We start from the raw sequence: 20,066 nt of genomic DNA, 5'->3' as shown, positions 1-20,066 counted from the left end.
AATGGGTCCACGGATCTGGATCCGGGTCTAGGGCCCAGACCCAGATCCAGATCCGTTTTTGTCAGCAGGATCCAGATCCGTCGGGTCCAAAATTTGAAGACCCAAATCCGTGAAAACAGATCTGGATCCACGGATCCGGGTCGGGTCCAGATCCATTGCCACCCCTAGGTTTATCGGAGGTTAGGTGGTGGTTTTGGGGTTGTATTGGGTTCAGCTGGTTAGCAATGGGGTTTAAGTGGTGGGTTCGACTGAGCTATGAGGGTTAGGTGGCGGTCCCCAGCGGCTGGGAGCAGGTTGCCGGTAGTGGGGTTTAGGCCGCCGGTGGTGGGCTGGTGGTAGGGTTAGATTTAGGGTTTTTCTCTTTTTTTTTTAAAAAAAAAAATTTGTATTTAATTTAATTTTCTTTTTTAAAACCAATGTCATATTGACATGTGGCCATAGTGGATCCCATTAACGGATTCCATCTAAAAAATCGTTAGTTGGTGGCCTGGTGCATGAAATCCAGTTTTTGGGATTTTTTTATGCATATGGTGTTATAATAAAAAATTTAGATTTTGTGGTATAAATATATAATCCATTTTTTTGCAAAATTTGTGATGTTATTTTCTAATTTTTTTTCTAAAATTTAAGAGGTCTAACAACCAAACACCACCCCTTTTTAAATGCAAGTTGAGTTTGAAGATTATTTTATAAATGAATTCAACATTGGCATCCTACCCAATTACCCATGTCCTTGTTTTAAGTATAATTGACGATAGTAGTAAACTCCTGAATTTGATTAGTTTCAAGTCTTTCAACTATATTTTGTTTGATAACCTTGTAGCTAGGTTATGTTCAAAGCATCAATAAACTATTGATTGGTAACACTATAGATATCACTGGAGAACAAAATCAAAATGCAATGATAATTTATCTACGAAGTATTTGTTTTCTTTTGAATAGTCACCAACTATGAATCAATTCAATGATTCATATTATTTATACCTCATAATTATTAGGGAAATTCTCAATGGTAGCTATGTACTTTTGCTCATTCTCAATGGTAACAAAATATTTTGCAAATTCTCCCAAATAGCATTACTTTTTATAAGATTCCCTAACATGGCAATAGTTGTATAATTTGCAAGTAATTAGCTTAAAAAAACAAGAATTAGCCTAATAATTAAAAGAAAAAAAGATATTTTTAAAAAATGGGACTAAAACCCTTCGCCAAGCAGCCACCTCCACGGCATCCGCTAGCCCACCGCCGGAAACCTAAATACCCGGCATAGCTATCCCGAAAACACCTTGTTCACCCAAAAACCCACCCGAAACAACTTCGTTCTCCGCGAAACCCACCCATAGCCACCTCACCATTCTCTCTGAAACACATCCATAACCTCCTTAATCTCCCCGAAACCCTCTCAATGTCCATCTCAAAACCCACCCCGATTCCCGAAATTACATGGTTCAGCTTAAAACCCTGATTTTCATTATTTTGAGGGGTGGGATATTGTGGGTTTCGTGTAGCCGGTGGGGTTGAGGCGGGGTTGACTGAGAGGGCATAAGGACGAGGAAGAGGAGGTGGGCAGATGTTGTAGTCCGGCAGTCATGGTTGATTATATATGGAGGTGGAAGTGGAAAGGGAAGGGAAGGGGAAGGCATTTTTTTTTTAATTAAGCATTTTTTTTTTTGTTATTTATTAGTTTAATTTTGGTTTAATTAAGTTAATTAGTTAATAATTGTAAAAATATTGTTATGTTAGACAGTTAGAGAAACTTTTAAAAAATAATGCTATTTGGGAGAATTTGTCAAATATTTTGTTACCATTGAGAATGAGCAAAAGTATATGGCTACCATTGAGAATTTCCCTAATTATTATTACGGAGTATAAGCTATTTCTTCTAAGTGATATGTGACAAAAAAAAATAAAAAAAATAACAAAAATATTATTTAGTTTATATGCACAAATTCTTGCAATACTTTCAAATTGTCAAATTGTTATTGGCTAATCTGCTTAGACTTTGAATGTATAACATGTATGGTATGTACCCTTAAATTTTTATTTGTACAATCATTAATAACATCCTTTAAATTTTAATTAGTTGTTTGAATGATAATTCAAAATGCATTATGGTACAATTCATACGATTTAACAACTACAGACATTACAATGTATTATAGCCAAGGGAGTATATGGAATAATATATTGTCAAAATGCTAAAAAAACTAAAGACTGGATATGGAAAATGAGTTGATTAAGTAGGTGTAAGCCAATATCCAATCATTTAAATATTTAATTAGGTAGTGGATATTTGTCCATCCAGAACAACATGCCGCCTCTGAACCCTGTAATGAAGACAATCTAGTTAAGAGCTTGTCTTTTATTGAAAAAATTTAATTATTAAAATTAAAATTAAAATCTAATATATATCTAATATCATATAACTAATATATAAAGCTAAACTTTTAGCCAGGTCACGAGGCTGCGACACTTGGCATTCTAACTTTTCGCCAAGTGTCGCGCCACGTTGGATAGATTTAAATAGACCTCATAAGATCAAAAAAAAAAAAGTTAATTTTAAAATTCTATTCGCACGGGACACAAAACTAGTTATATATATAAAGGGGAGTTTTTTCCCGAGTTTTTTAGAGAGCCACGTAGGACTTAATTTTCTTAGCGCGCCATGTAGGATTATAAATTTAAGTTGTAGCCAATTACGAAGTAAATAAGAAATTATTAATTTATTTTACAATTAAATAATTCAAATGCCACGTAAGCAAAATTGACGAATGAGATTTTAAAGTTTAAATTAATTAAATACAAAATATTATCTTTAGAGATTAGGAATTTTATCTAATATTTTAAAACTAATATAATAACAATTTAATCACATAAATATGAAAATATTTTTTGAAAAAAATACTAACAAACCGTGTATCGCACGGGCTTCATCAAGTTAAAATTAAAATTAAAATTAAAGATGTGTACCCATTAGAAAATTAATTTTACTCAAATAGCTTCATACTCCCCATATCCCCCTTAATTTTGTTTCATTTGACTTTTCACGATTTTCAAAATATGTGTTCAAATATACTTTGTATTACGAAGTATATCTCAATTTCTATACACATAAAAATTCTACCCCATAAGATGATTCTTACAAAATCCTACATGAATATATTATTACTTGCAGTATAAATTAATGAGAAATTTATAGTCAAAGATTCAAAGTTTTATAAATTTGACCAATATATTTACAATGGGACAAAAAAAAGGGACAAAGAAGGGAGTAGTTTGATAGTTATTCACTTAGACCCTCTCCAATGGTGAGACTCAAGTTTTAGGGTCTGTTCTCACACGTTTATTTTCAGTTCAGCTTAGCTTTATTAAGTTCAGTTCAGTTCAGCTCCTAATTTCCTTCTCTTATAAAATATTCAGTTTAATTCAGCTCAGTTCAACTCTAATAAGGGTCTGTTCTCATTGACTGAACTCAGCTGAACTGAACTTTTTATAAGAGAAGGAAATTAAGAGCTAAACTGAACTGAAAATAAACGTATGAGAACAGGCCCTAAGTTCAGTTCAGTTCAGCTCTAATATGTTCAGTTCATTTCAACCAATGAGAACAGTCCCTTAGTATTGAAATACAAAATGATTTTATTTTTTTTTTCCTCCAATGGTGATTCTATACCCATTTTCAATTTAGCAACTCATGTGAAGTCTAATTTCTCAATAGTGAGACTCTCTTAAAATATACAAATGTCACTTTTAATTTATGCCTATCAAATCCATTTCTTTTTTAATATCAAATATTATAAGATTAAAAAAAAAGTAAAATTTAAATTATTAAATACATTACACAAAATACTCTCTCTCCTAAAAATACTCACTTGAGTCTCACCATTGAAGAGATTAGACTTATAGGCTTATAGCCTTGTTATTCTTCGCACACTCGAAGCTCGGAATTATGATTACGCATAAATATTGCATTCGTTAAAAAAAAAAAAAAAAAAAAAAAAAAAAAAACAAATCAATCAGTGTTCAACTAACTAATAAACACATCACGTACTTCTTTGGGGCTAAAGTCTACAGTACACTCCGTAATTATTAATGGCCGGGGAAAAGGGGTGCTTGCACGGTTGTAGTAGGTGGAACTATAAAAGCCATGCGCCCATGCATACTATCCAACAGATTGATGTACTTCAATATCTGTATTCTGTGGGCATAAAACCAAGACCAAAGTATGGTTGCATTCTCTCAGGATTGCCATATGAGACAAGAAGTTACAGCTCAAAATTATAAAACAACGCTGTTTATGTGGCTAGTTATATCGTGTGATCAACTGACATATACCAAAAGTGTTTTCAAAAAAAAAAAAAACCGACACATACCAAAACACTAAACAAGTAACCCCTAATCAAGAAACTCCCGATCGAATAACCTTTGACCGTCCAAAGTAACCCCTAAATAAGTAATACCGACCACACGTTGTGACCAGTCACATGAAATTTTGTGATATCAAAATACATGTCTAATACTCCCATGGTATTCAGACACAAAAATTTAAATATGTTTTAGGATAAGTCATACTCATGTAAATTGTTCGTATTTTGTAGTAACTAGTAAGGGCCTGTTCTCTTATGTTGAAATTCAGTTCAGTTCAGTTCAGCTCAACTCAGTTCAGCTCCTAATTTCCTTCTTTTATAAAATATTCATTTCATTTCAGTTCAACTCAATTCACCTTTTAGTCAATGAGAACAGGCCCTAAGTTATGGTTTTTGTAGGAAGTTTTAATTCCTATGAAATTGCCAACCATAGCACAAATATATTTTGTAGGAAATCAATTTCTCAAGTTTTTTCTTACTTAGTTACTAAATTCTGCTTCATGTTTCATTACCTGGTCGTCTTGTTTAATTTTAAATATTTAAATACGGAGCTTATCACATTAACACATTTGTTTTCTCTAAAAAAAAAAAAAAATTTAAAAAAAAAAAAAAAAACTGTCCAAAGCGTCAAGTTATGCTACGACGCATGCAAACCATATCAAACTCTCACGTTAGTAATTGGTCTCATCTCAAATATCCCAAATTGATTTGCAATATTGCACTTTGTCAAAAGTACCATCATAAACCATATTCAATCTAAACACTATGGTTCACATTGGGATCAACCTATTGAGATCGTTATAACAAGAAATTATTGAGCAACTCCAATGATAGATTTCAAGCTAATGGACACTGCAATTACAAGTAAACAGACATTCTCAAGAAACATATTTTTCCTTAGAGTTTGGCAATCATCGCATTTTGAATAGGCTTAGCACCCACAACATTAGCTTCCTTCATATCAGACTCATGTGTGTTGGGTGGTACATCAACTGCAGGTGAGCAATTGAAGAATCCGTGGGGCTGCAAAATGCAAAGCAGAGACAAATGGATAGCATGAGTATATCGTATCTATTCGGATAGGGGAAACTGGCTAAAAACATACTATGTGTGATCAGCATTAAGCAATAAGAGGAAGCAGATAAAAGACTCAGCATGTTTTTCGCACAAACAATTCATTGTATCGAAGTCATAGGATAGTTGGCTAAGCGGTCTATGTTCTGAATCTTCTGATTGTCCCTTGGATCTGGAGCTAGATGTGAAATTGTGAAGTCATAGGATAGAATTTTAATGACCTCTTTTTATTCTATTAGCTAAAGTTTACACTAAACTAAAGTTTCAGAAATAAAGCAAATTGTTATAGTTAACAGAATGGTCCAGAATTTAGTATACACTGAATTTTCCCTTTCTTTATAATAGGTGAAGCAGAGCTGATCCAACAAAGAAGGATTAGCTTACCATGAGTGTAAAGCCCAGATGTTCGACAGGCATGACTGGCCAGTCCTCCAGACGCGGTATGTGTGTCAACCCAAATACATACCTACAGCAATTTGAAACATGAGTAGGTGCAGAAGAAAAAATTAAAGTTGACTGGCAATTAGGAAATGTATAAAGATTAGCCATGAGTGATATCATACAAAGTTTCCAGACTAGAGAAATCAAAAGAAGAGTTTAAAAACGAAAAAATGAGACATGTTTATTTATAAACACATGCAAGTGCAACTGCAGTTATTCAGCCTATTGAGAACTTGCACTCCTGCTGTACAGAAAGAAAACTTACCAAAGAACTACATCAGCCTCCTCCAAAGAACGATTTTGTTTAACCCAAGAAGCCAGCCCTTCCCCAGCACGTGGATTTTGATTTGGAAATTCTCCACCAGGAAACATCTCATTAGGAGCGTATTGTGTAACCCATAAGTTATGCTTCAAGAAGGCAGCTCTTCTCAGGAATTTAGCCTCAGGACCTGCTAACGGTAAACAGTTTGACCCCGGCATAAGCTTGTAACCAGTCAGCTGGCCAGTACGGTTAACTGTTCTTGTATTCCTGACCTAGATTATGAAATTGAATTCAGAAATTTGCAATCAGTGCCTAATGTTAAGAAAGGAGCAAAATAAAAGATAAAGGTTCAAAAGCACAATTGCTAGCTAGCATAGAATGCATTATTATGAACAATGCTAGCTATAAATTGAGGAGTTAATGCTGCTAACAAGGTTCTGAGGATTAAATTGAGGAGTTTACCAATGCTAGCTAGCTCTACTTTGGAATACGCACTTAAACCTTTACTATTCCCTCTCTTTCCTTCCTTCCTTCCTTTGGAGTATATGTTTACAATCTACAAATATCTTAACACCTCTTCCTTTTTTTCAATTTCAATTTTAGTAATTTCCAAAATGATAATCAAAGAACTTTCAGACGATAAACAACGTCAACATTCTTCTTCTCAGAAATATGAAATTTCTTTAATAATCAATTTGGAAATTACTAAAATTGAAATTGTAAAAAAGAGATGTTTTGTAGAATGTAAAAATATACTCCAAAGGAAGGAAGAAAGGAGAGGGAATAGTAAGGGTTAAAGTGCGTATTCCAAAGTAGAGCTAGCTAGCATTGGTAAACTCCTCAATTTATATGAGGAGGGGGGTCATCAGCAGTTAAGAGATGCTTCAAAGGGTCAGAGTATCTTACAATCCAGTGGCGGGCAGTCAATGGATTACAATCACGCACTGCCTGTAACTCGGATCTAAGTAGCTTCTCCTCAGCATAGAATGCATTATTATGAACATTGTCTTTCCCAGGTTCCTCTACCTTGACATTCAGCTCAACAACCTGCAGAGAGCAGATAAGCATTAAATGATACAGTGTTGCAATAGAACAAGTTGCCAATCTTAAGAAGACAGTCAGACATATATATCAGCACCCAGGTCACAGGCATACAGCAGTTGTATTTTCTCCGTATCAACTACACAACACAGCCTCGGAAATTCAGTGTACAGTTTACTGCTTGACCTCAAAAGCTGATACTATTAAAGTAATAAAACTTTACCATATAAGATGCAAAACCAATGCATCCATAAGAGCATATATGTAAAAATAAAATATTGCTATAACTTGCAATCACATGAATTACCTGATTCAGAGCTTCGCCAGGCTTGCAATCAACAGCCATGTCCATACGAGCAACGAAGAAGTGCTGATGTACAGGTGCATACAACCCAGGAGCAATTGTAGTACCATATTTTCGTACTTCACCAGGCAGTAGTGCTCCAACACTGAGAATCCCAGTGAGTTTAACTTCAGCCTCAATCTTGCCATCCTGTAAGACAAAACTCAAACGTTTAGGTTCCCATATAAGAGCAAGTAAAATGTGGAGACACAGAATCAGAAACTACTTCACATAAAGCTAACAGATTACAGAGCTATGCTTCTAACTATTAACAATCACTAATGATCCAACCATCAAACACTCACAAAGTTTCAAATTTTGTCTACTAACCAAACAAAATGATTCCTTTATTGGATCTAGGAGCTTAATTTCTTAAGAAATGTTACATGTCAAGGAAAGCAATATCCTGTGATGTACCCTAAATTGTCAGCTTGATAAATCTTGTTTCGGCTAACTTACAAGGGCAAGCTAAGAACATTTCCCTATTTTGAGGTATAATTGCAGCATTTTTGTTAACCACATAGTCAAAAGTTGGTACTGCCATGAAAGTGCAATCTGCAGAATCTTTTTAGTCAACCAAATAAGCACTAAATAGACCCATTGCAGAAACAGGCCAAAAAAAAAAACTTGCCTGGTAAAAGTGCCAATAGAATCCATACTCATAATTGGCCACTGTGCAGATGAAGGAAACAGTAAGCCTTCTAGATCTTCTCACTTCAGCTAACCCTGTTCGCCAGTCTTGATGCTTCCATAATATTCCATGGTCTTCCTCGTGCAAACAGACACAATTTTCAATTGTTTCAACACCTCCAGTGAAGTTTGTAAAATGGGAATCAAAATATTTGATAGAACCTAAACAATCACAACCCTGCAGCATTGGAAATGTAACAACATAGTTACTGCATATTCTATCCAAAAAGCAGCAAAGAATTTGGCTTGAGATTACCCAAGTAATCAGAAAAGCAGACTAACAATGGGCAGATATTAACCTTTTTAAGAGAATGCGCATTCTTTCCCAGACCATCTTCACCAGCATCAAATGCGTTCTTCCTGTAGTGTGGTTCATTTGGATCACCATAAGGAACCACCATCTCAACAAAGCTTAACCTCTGAGCTACAGAACGGCGGCCTCTACTTCCATCAACATATGCAACAGAATGTATAACCAATCCTTCCCGAGGAGTAAATCCAACACGAAAACTCCACTGCCAAACAAATTTAAAGCAAAATAAGAGAGAGAATTAAGTACAATAAGTATGATTCAGTATAACAGTTTAAAAACATAGATGCACTTGCAAGGTTATGCTACAAAGCAATTTAAACAAGCAATAAAGCACCTTTTGCCATTCAACAAAATGGCCTTTCACTCGAAAACTGGGCCCTTCAGGCTGAAGAATATGCAATGGTTTTACATCACTTCGATCAACACCTCCTCTTGTTTCACCAGGTGTGTAATTTCTTAAAGGATCAGCAGGTGGAAGAGGAACAAATTTTTTGTCCTCAAATTCAACCAATACCATATTTTGCATATCAACCAGAACATGGATTCCTTCAACTGGACGAGCATAACCATTCTCCATTGGACAATCACTCTCAGTTCTGCAGAAGATGAGGGGCTTAGCGAGCCTACGGCTTGGAGAGTCAGCCTCACTGTGATAACCAACGCACCTGCAGAACAGTAATGTTAATGATAGTGATTCATTTACAGATCAAAAAGAGGAAAATGAGCAGACGAAAGAAAGCTGCTAAACTTGAAAGCAAGTACTAATTTTCTGTAACTCACCATGCATCTACCATAACAAGATCCATATCATCAATACCCCTCTTTTTCATTGCCTCTCGGAATGGTGGATAATCCTTCACAACTGCTTCACATTCAGCATATTCTACAGCGTCCTGCAATTTTATTAAAAGAAACAGGAAGATATTAAATGAAAATAGACAACTATGGGCACACAGCAAACAACGAGAATGAAAAAACACAGATATAGCTATCAACAAGTAACAAGATCTATCTTTGTCCAATAAATAGTTAATCTCTTTGCCGTGAGATACGAGAAATGCTTTTTAATATGAATCACTTAATAATGAGAAGCTTAAGGAGAACATTTTTGAAGTCAAAGTAGAAAGTTGGGCCATATAAGGTGAAGAGAGCAGAGCCTTAGCCATTTTCTAGAAGCCAGTCATAAAAGATGTAATCCCATGAGGCCATGACACTAATCATTATATTGCTCACAAACAAAAGGGCACTTTTTGGGTAAATATTGAAATCCCAAATTGGAAAATGAGATTCCCTATAGACTATAGAGTACTCTAATACGAAAAATTAACAGGCTAATACATTCATTGCCAATTGAATTTGGAGTTGGACCTCACTGTGGTGTGTAAACTTGGGCTTATATTCCTCCCTATCCCCTCTACCCCCCCCCCCCCCCCCTTTCTCTCTTTTCTCCTTCAAACATGTCTCCACAAATACTCTAGAATGGTATAAACAACCTTTCAGGGACAATGTCCAATAACAACTACCAAAAAAAAATCAACTTGGCCGAAAATAATAACAAATGTGCGGTATTGAGGCTGTTAACAATCTAAACCCAGCCTTTGGTCAATATGAAATCATGAAATAGATCATTCATAACAATGATTCAAATCCCTTTCTTTCCATACCCATTGGTAACTATATATAAATGATTTATGTCACTGACTAATGTATATTTTGTAAAGATATAATGACTAAATGAAATTGCTAATGTAGACTATTGTTTCAAGAAAAGTTAGGAAAAGAGAGTAGGTTTGACTGTGAGAATACGGAGGATAAAGCAAGAGAGATATAGGTGGGCCAAAGGCGGATGTAATAAAAAAAAATGTGGATAGAGTAAGCGAGAGAGTGAAAAGAGCTAAAAAGTCTGGGGGTAGAAAGGGTAATGTAGTAAGTGAGGCTTGCTAAAAATGGAATAGAAGTAAGAGCGAGTCAAATTTTCTAAAAACCCAACGACAGATGGTGATTTAAAATTTCAGGAACAAAGGAGTATATAATACCAATTTGGTAGTGAAAAGAACATCAAAAGAATATTACTCATGCTACTGTGTAAACAAAGTGTTTCGGAGTAAGAATAACTAAATATCCATGATCAAGTTTTGACTTTTTTCCACACCATCAAGCTGGAGTGCTGGACTTAAACTGATGGCGAACAAGACCAGATCATACTAGATACCGACTAAAGCATCAACCCCACTGATACTACTTGTTTTATACAAGAAGCATGAGGGGCCAAATCCCAATCTCCCATCCACACACACACATGCGCGCATAAATGTTGAGTAGAAGGTACATCCATTGATAATGGAGAAGGATGAATATCCAAGTACATGGAGAAATACATCACAAGATAAAAGCATTATTCACTTGACTCGTGAAAGGAAAAATCATAATCCTAAATGTTGTTGCAGCACATACCATGGGAGGCTGAACATCAGGAACAACTTTGGACGAAATGACTTTGCCCTTATGGTGGCCCCCTCGTGTAGTAGCATGAATTTCGAGGAGTTCAACAATCCATATGCTAGTCTCATTTGACTTTTTATTGTAGACAATGAGTCTTGCCTGACGCGGGGGAAGCTTAGAAGGTATCACAGGCCTGCCTTTTACCCTGGGCAGCAAAGAGGGTTGAAAAGGAGGAAAGAAATATGCATCTGCCATAGCAATGACAAGCTTTTCTGGCTCCACTAAAACCACCTCAATAAACCGCATGCTATCTCTCTCCTAAAAAAAAAAAACATGAAGGAGATCCAAAAAAATGAATGAATCAAATAATTGGTTATTCTAATGAATCAACCACAAACCCAAGAAAATAAAACCAAGTAAAACAGAAAGAAACCTCTGGAGTTGCTCCTGCAGCTCTGACAGTAGCAACTGCCACCTTGATTTCAGTAGCTGATAATGGATCCAATGGGTGGCTTGTTCGACCCCTCCATGGCAAAGAGGCCCCTGTCAAAGTAGCACAGTTAGAGACAAATAGAGCGCAAGGATGGAGAAAAGGGGACGGATCACAATGACATATGTGACCCCTTCATTAACCAAATATACAAAATTTACTTAAGTTCAAAATGTCACAAATTCTTCCTTGATAACAGAAGAATATGTTATTTCATTAAACCAGGAAACTACAATCATCCACGTTCAAACAAGCCTGTTTCTTTCATGGATGCAACCAACATTCCGCGTAATACAAAAACTCACTCAAAGCTCCCAGAGGAGCCAGAACATCATCACTTAGTCAAACACGATGCAAGAACTATTGCAATGGTGGGTAAAAGAAGACAAGTCAACAAAAACCAGAGACCTTAATAGCTGGAAATCATTCTCTAGCAAGACCTAAAGAATCTCTGATAAGAAATCGAGTAAACGAAATAATCACCTACTTGTTACTTCATATTATTTTAATTTACTTCTTGGATAACCTGGATTTTAATGCAACAATCTGGTTGTCAACATGATATGGATTACAAAGAATAGCTCAACATGTCTCATACTTTCATGCATTTCTAGACTCTTAGTTATACTCAATAAGGCCTCTAATTATAATTTGTTGTTGACAACTCCATTGAAGTTTCCTATTTAATTTTATTCAAGATGGACAAATGGCGCTTCTCTGTGAGCTCTGTTTGAGTGTAAATCAAATAATCATTGATCGATAAGCTCAAGTATAACCCATAAATCTAGAATCATCCACAAAACTTTGAGAACTATTACGAATTTACAAATCCACTTGGTGAAGACCATTATACAGTTAGTCTGATGCACGAATAAAACTCAATAATATTTAATTCTAACATTTTATTGACCCAGTCTTGAAAACTAGCTTCCATGCAACAAATCAAATTTGAAAAAACAACTGCAAAATCAAACAAAATTACGGATGATTTTGCGATAATTAATTCAACATTTTGATAAACATAGTCTAATCCATTTGATTAAAACTAATCGGATAAACTTCGAAATGATTAAATTTAAATTTCACCATAGTACGACAAAAACAAGCTTCAATAATGATGATCATTATCATCGATTTCAACATCTTTTATCAAGAAATTAGCACAAATTAACAAAATGCATAGAATCGTAACTTATATTCGCACAATTCACAAATTAAAAATCAACGAAACTTCTAGAAACAACAAGAGAGAGCAACAACCTTTAGCTTTGGAAGCAGCAGTTACGGTAGGACTTTCAGGAAGCGATTCAACAGGATGAATCAAATTCGCCTGTCTCTCACCGACAATCCGATCATCGGTGACCGGAGACCGATCGACGACGACGGAAGACGGCGAAGAATCACGGATCTCGCCGGAATTACAGCAGATTGGAGAAGAAGAAGAAGACGTCGTTTTTTGCGAAGTTGAGGCCATTGAAGAGGATTAGAGATCCCAGTGTAATAGTAATAGTAATTATCGTCAGCAAAGTACTCAACAATTGACATACAGCAGCACTTTCACTCTCTCTGTAGGTTGCACCGCCCACTCGCCGCCGCAATCGCCGCCGGAATCGCCGGAACTCCGCCGCCGGAGAAGGAAGCTTCTAGAGAGTGGTGGAGTTGCTGTAATGGAGTCTCTGGAAGAGGAAAGGGTGTGGGTGGATTTATAGGAGAGAGAAAGGGGTTTCACGTGTAATGGCGCTTTTTTTAGTGGTTATTTTTTTAATTTTAATTTAATTTAATTTTCTGAAATTGGTTTGTTGATAAAACAAAGATAGTTTACCACAAAAAGGAACTTTGTTTTTGATCTTGATGGTTTTGGTGGTTGTTTATTTTAATACTTGTACTTGGTTTGGTATACTAATAATACAAGTGAGGTGTAAGTAGTGTCTAGTACCACGGTACACCCCGTATTTGGTATCTTGATAGGACAATTAAATGATATGATACGTAAACATTTTGATTAGAATCATTAGAATGGAGGTTTAGGTAGTCCAATTACGTCTATCACTATTTTCGCTCTTTATGAATGCAATATGTTATATGTATAAGAAAAGATAAAATGCGTGTAAGCGAGTGTGATTATTCAATGTGAATTATGTGATAAGAGAAATTATATGTCCTTTTTAAAATTATTTATAATGAAAAAGTGTGAATTCTAATAGCCTGTACTTCTTTTCTTCTCTGGAGTTGATTGCTCCAAACTTATTTGATTTTTTCTAATTAATGAAAGATATTTTGCCCAACATATTTTCAGCTATAAAACTAATTTTTGGGTCCGGACGATGCCCCAAATTATTACATGGAACTGATCAGTACGTAATATATGTTGTAATTTATGATTCAATTTTCTTCTAATTAAATTTGTTGTTCATATTGTCATTTGTTATATATTAATATTTTGTATTCAAAAGATCACATAGCTTGGTGGTACGACAATTAGTTCTAAAATTAGAGGTTGTGAGTTTAAATTTTGTGGTAAACTATTTTTTTTTTATTATTATTATAAGTGCATGAATTGACATGTAATGAAAACATTAGGAAGGGAGAGCCACATGGTATTATGAGTAGTTGCATGGGTGACGTGGCGTAATGGGGAGAGTTTACGTGACACATGAACGTTGTTAGAAACGTCTTTTAATAGATTAGTATAGATATAAATAGATACTTCATCCATTCTATTAATATTGCAACAATTGACTTTTTGCACTATTCATCACTCTTGTTTGACCATATAATATAGATTTATACGTTGATCAAAATATAGTCATGTGAGATCTTATTGGATTCGTCTCATAAAGTACTTTCACAATACCAACTTTTTATAATTTTCACTCTTACACAATTATAGATATTTAGCATATAAAATGTGCTTTGGGATGCGTAATTAAGTAATTTCCTCTTTGTTGCAATATTAATAGAACGGAGGAAGTATTACCCACCATGGCCACCAAATTATATTTCCTATTTTAGCCCCCAAAATTATTCATTATATAATAATTTGGGCATAAACATCTATGTTCCTTGTATGTTTCCTTGACTCTTCTCCCTTAAAGCCCCGTTCACTTCACATTATTTTTGCTGAACTACTGAACTTAAATTATTTTTACTAAACTGAAATTAATTTTACTGAACTGAAATTATTTTTGCTGATTTTCCATTATATGTTTTCTTTATGTTTAATAATTTTTACTAAACTGAAATTATTTTTGCTGAATTGAAATTATTTATGCTGAAATAGAATTATTTTTACTGAACTGAAATTATTTTTAATGAACGGAATATTATTTTTTTTAAAGGGGAAGTGAACAGGGCCTAATTATGGTATTATTACATCAATTTTACCTATTTATATTACATTAAGAAGAAGCAATGAAAGTCACTAAGAACTAATACTCTAATTCTTTCTACCTCACGATCTATTTCATATCATATACTTCTTAAAGAGACACTCCTACTCCTCTCTTTAGAATGCACTGAAGTTAGAGGAGGAGACATCAACCCTGGAGTTAGATCCCACAGTCTATTCGGACTTAGAGCAAGTTTAGCCCCAAGTCTTAAGACTTGGGGTGACATCATCATTTTAAGTCTTAAGACTTATGCTTAAGACTTTTCCCATTTTTCTTCAAAACTCTCAAGCAAGTCTCAAGTTGAGTCTCAACTTAAGACTTGAGATTGAGACCCACTACTCTCACCTCACTTTTATTTTTATTATCCTTTTTTTTTTCTTACACTTTTCTACATATAATATGTCAAATATTTAAGTCTTAGGGCTAAAGTGATAAATATGTGTAAGTTTTAGTGAGTCTTAACAAGAATTTGATGACATCATTTTCAATGGGGACCACAAAAAATGATGTCATATCCAAGTCTTAAGACTTGGGGCTAAACTTGCTCTTAGGGCAGTGGGTACATCTTCGGTAAATTCTAGATAAGTTGGTTCCAATTTTAATTTAATTTTCTAACAAAGATTAGTGATGTATGCTTAATTGTAATGCATAAGCAAATTATTGGAATTCCTTTTTTTTTTTCAAACAACTACAAAACAAGTGTGATTGTAGAAGACTAAAGGTGGGCACGGGCCGTGCCGGCACGCGGGCGGCACGGGCTCGGCACGACGCCGGCACGGCCCGGCACACCTGCGGGCCGTGGGCCGTGCCGTGAACAAAAAAATCAGTTTTGGTACGGGCACAGCGCGTGGCACGATGGGCAGCACAGTGGCCGGCACGGCCGGGCACGACACGAGACCCATATTTACTCACCATTATACACTATTGTACAATTTTTGTAATATCGAACTTCGTGTTCCGTATAATAAATGAAGTTATTCACCAAATATTGTACGATTTTTAATTATCATTAATTATTTGTATTATTGATTTATCGTACCGGCTCCCGGCATATAATAAAATAAGTTATTCTTCAATTTTTTGTGTTTTCGGATTATCGCACTCGTAATTTTATTTTTTTATTATTATTATATGCATTGTTGTTTTTTGCTAAATTAGAAAAATTGTTTTTATTTGTTTATATAAACTTAAACATAATTAGATAAATAATTTATATAACCTTAATTAAAATAAAGTTGTTCTAAACAAAATATATTAACATTAACATATACATAAATTAATGACATTATTTATATAAAATTAAGTTGTACTAAAAAATATATATCGTTTTTTATTTACATTTATTATTTAAAAAAAAATTAATTAATTAAAGTGACACGGTTTGGCCCGCGGCCCAGCACGGCACGGCCCGCCAGACTCGTGGGCCGTGCCGTGGGCTGGGGTGTGCCAAAATTAGGCACGGCACGGCCCGTTGCCCATGTTAATAGAAGACTCTGTTATAACTTAGTTTTACTTTTGGGTTGATTAAGTTTATAGATAAATGAATGATTTTGATTGCATCAAAAAAGTAAATGAATTTGATTGCATCAAAAAAGTAAATGAATGATTTTGAAAAGAAAAAAAAAAGTTTATTAGCAGGAAAAAATACCTCTAAAAAATACTTCACTTTAGTATAGGTATTTAGATTTAATTTTTAAGAAAAAATTGTGTATCACGACTTACCTTTTGGTTGATAATTGAAGGCTATAATTGTAATTTATGTAAAATAATAAGGGCATATTAAAAATTTAAGGTGGACACCACTTCTTCCTCTTTACCTTGAAAAATTTGTCAATTGCAGTCATTTAAAGTTTGTATTTTGCATATTTCAGCCATTTAAAAGAAAAAAAATGCAAATTACAACCCAAAAAGTACTAATAAATTGTAAATTGCAACACAATTCAATTATTTCATCGATTTATGTGTTGAAAAATATTCCATAAAGGTTTTAGGGGCCATTTTAGTTCTTAAGGAACCAAAATGAACTCGGAAGTGGCAAAAAATTAATGTAAGAGACTCTTTTCCCTAACCACGACCCGAACCTTACCCGAAGTTACTGAGAGAAACTCAAACCAAACCCGAACAACTCGAATTCACCCCGGATTTGACCCAAATTTCATATTTCGTAATAATATTATGTTTTTCACTATTTTTGATAATTTCTAAGCAACCCGAAATTGGCCCGTAATCCGACCTGCTGACCCGAATTGCCAACTGTAGACACCCATTTGTGTCTTCCCAAAACCAAACCCGGTGATGAGTGTCTTTCGCGTCAAATCATAATCGAATGAGGTGAAAGTGTGGAAAGTCTAGTGTTGCGGATAGTTTTAATTTCTTTTCTCTTCTCTCTGTTTTTGAAAACCTATTTTAAGGAAACAGTCATTCCAGTTTGGTTTGGTCCATGACAAGGGTTCAATAATGGGGTGTAGTTGGATGGGATTTGAAAAGAGCTTTCCAACGATATATTATAAGCCCAATTCCGATGAATAATGAGGAAGTTATGACCAAATTACTAAACTGGGCCCGGTTTGATACTTATATGCGGCCCAATGATCTAGAGGAGGGCCTAATATGGATTTATCATTCCTAATGCAATTAGAATTGATTTTAGTCTTCTAGATTCTTCTAGAAGGTTCTTTTCGTTCCTAATTCAATTAGCATTGATAAATTGACTTTGGTTGACTTTTTAGAGTTTTAATCAGAATAAAAGAGTGTTTTTAAGGAAAATACGATTTTGCCCTTCTGTACGGCTAAATTTTATCAGAATTAAGAAAACGCGTGAAAATAATTTCTAGCGCCTGACGACAGGGATTAGCTCATGGCGCTAATGCTTAGCGTCTGGCGCTAACCTGTTTTATCCTCGTCGAAACTTTGATTTGTTTTTCTATCCGTTTGGCTTATTTTCTCTATAAATAGCCTCCTAAAACCTCCGTTTTCAATCATCAATTCTCATCGAATATCATCAACTCTCTGGTTTTCTAATTCTCCTCTCTAAGCTAAAGCTTATTCTCTCTCTCTTTTCTAAACCAACCCTTTTGCATACAAAATTCCGCATTCACAAGATCAAGAAGCACCTAGCATAATTCGAAGTTGCCTTTGCCCTAGACGTGAAAGGTTTTAATTTCTGAGGGTTTGGTCCCAATCTCTCTTTCAATTATTTAATTTAATTCTTTATTTTATATTTTCCTTGAAGTTACTAACGTGTGTATTTTGTTATTAGAAAGAGATACGAGACATCCAAGTAAGTACTTTAATTGCTTTATTGATATTATGATATAGAAATCATGTCTAGGTTGTTATTTTGATTCATAGTATCATGTTAGGATGATTTTCTTAATTTGATGTTTAGAATGACAACAATAAGTTCCTAGTATCATGTTTAGAGAAAAGAATATAATGTCAATTATGATTTCTATGATGCTTCCTATATTCTTCCCTAATATTCATGTTAGTATCACTACAAAATTAAGTCAATATAGCATCAACTAAAATTTGTTGCTATTCATCAAAGATTTGTTGTCAACTCTATTTAGCAACAGGTTGGAAACGAAAATTTGTTGTTGCTAAAAGGCTTGTTGACATGGGATTTTGGCTACCAGTTGCAAAGCAATTTTGTTGCAATATTGCATCCATTTAAATATAGTTTCCATGATTGTTGCTATTTTTGGTACATTTGTTGCCAACTTTGGCAACAGATTACCATTGGTTGTTGCTAAAATTAGCAACAAATTATTAATATTAGTTCCTAAAATAGCAACAAATTATTAATGTTGGTTCCTAAAAATAGCAACAAATTATTAAAGTTGGTTCATAAAAATAGCAACAAATCATAAATATTAGTTGTTATCAGCACTACGAGACAAAAACCTAATCCCTATTAGCAATTCGGTTCAACCCGATCCCGACCTTTACTAATCTGAAATCTCACTCAGGTCAGGTCAACTTGGCTTGACTTTGCATGTAAGGCTCTTTGAATCCCCTGTCTCAAGAATCGCAGTTGGTAGGAGTCGAACTTGTGACCTCAAAGTCACATGGTGAATCTCTTACCAACTATTCAAAGTATTATTTGTTTAGTTCTATACATATAATTTATAATAAATGAACGAAATATTAGAGAGGAAATTGAAAATTTTGTCTCTAAATTAGGGACAAAATCAAAAATCCGTCTCCAAATTAGAGACGAAATTGAATTCCGTCTCTATTTGAAGTCATTATAGCAACAAATAATAAGAAGAGGGTCGTCACAATAATTTTATAAATAATAGCAAAAACTGACTTGTTTCAAATTGCAACAAATAAAAAAATACGTTAACATCGAGCAACAAAAGTTTAGACGACTTGTTTCTAATGGCAACAATTTAAAAATTCATTGTCTTTGTTTATTTCTAAATCAATACAAATAAAATATTTGTTGTCATAGTTTGTTACTACATGGCAACAAGAGAAAAATATGATGTCATCTAGTAACAAATAGTAAGACAATTTGTTTTAAAAAGCAACAAATAAAAGACATGTAGCCATTAATTATTAAAAAACTAAAGCATAAAATGTCGCTTTTAATTAGGCAATGAAAAAAAATTATATTCGTTGCTATTTAGCAACATTAAAAAAATCTGTTGCCAAACTTAATTAGTTGCTAAAAAGCTTTTATTTTTGTAGTGTATCATGTTAGGGTTAAAACTTTGATTATTAATGTTTAGTGACATGCTAGGGTCTGTTATTAATCTTGTTAGTTTCATGCCTAGGATCTTGCTATTATTATGCTTTAACATTATTATGATTATTTTTATGATTTATGATTATGATTATTGTTATAATTATTATTATGATTATTATTATGTTGCTTGATATTTATTATTTATTTCTTGATCACACCTTTTATGCATGTTTAAAGGGAATTGGTACTTGTAATCACGCTTAATAAGATAATTAATAATCTTGTTTAGGGTTAATATGATTATAATTCAAGTGATCACCAATAATAGATTTATTTGTGCATTAATATTCAACCAACATAGAATAAACAGGTTTAGGGTTAATCCTATTGATTGCATGTTAGTCAGAAAGCGCACATGAATACGATCAAAATAAAGTAGATGTCTATTATTAGGGCAGTTTCAATCTCTTTTAGGTTGGATTTGTACCTTCATCCCCGAACTACCAGTCATGGTTCCAGA

The 20,066-nt window shown here is 34.2% G+C and overlaps 1 protein-coding gene across 1 annotated transcript; it reads right to left on the bottom strand.

Moving 5' to 3' along the window:
* Nucleotides 1–5,052: 5,052 nt before the first annotated feature.
* Nucleotides 5,053–13,364, bottom strand: LOC145641138 (amine oxidase [copper-containing] zeta, peroxisomal-like). The gene is made up of 12 exons (XM_081692256.1): nucleotides 12,722–13,364; nucleotides 11,405–11,514; nucleotides 10,984–11,289; nucleotides 9,310–9,422; nucleotides 8,864–9,194; nucleotides 8,516–8,731; nucleotides 8,158–8,394; nucleotides 7,491–7,676; nucleotides 7,049–7,189; nucleotides 6,146–6,414; nucleotides 5,824–5,905; nucleotides 5,053–5,388 (listed from the first exon to the last, which is right to left on the bottom strand). The coding sequence occupies exons 1-12, from the start codon at nucleotides 12,933–12,935 to the stop codon at nucleotides 5,263–5,265; spliced, it is 2,331 nt and encodes a 776-aa protein (XP_081548382.1). The 5' UTR covers nucleotides 12,936–13,364; the 3' UTR covers nucleotides 5,053–5,262.
* Nucleotides 13,365–20,066: the final 6,702 nt, after the last annotated feature.

Source organism: Chenopodium album, chromosome 1 (assembly GCF_948465745.1).
Source record: "Chenopodium album chromosome 1, dcCheAlbu1.1, whole genome shotgun sequence".
NCBI classification, from domain to species: domain Eukaryota; kingdom Viridiplantae; phylum Streptophyta; class Magnoliopsida; order Caryophyllales; family Amaranthaceae; genus Chenopodium; species Chenopodium album.
This window is presented reverse-complemented; position numbering and strand designations above follow the sequence as displayed.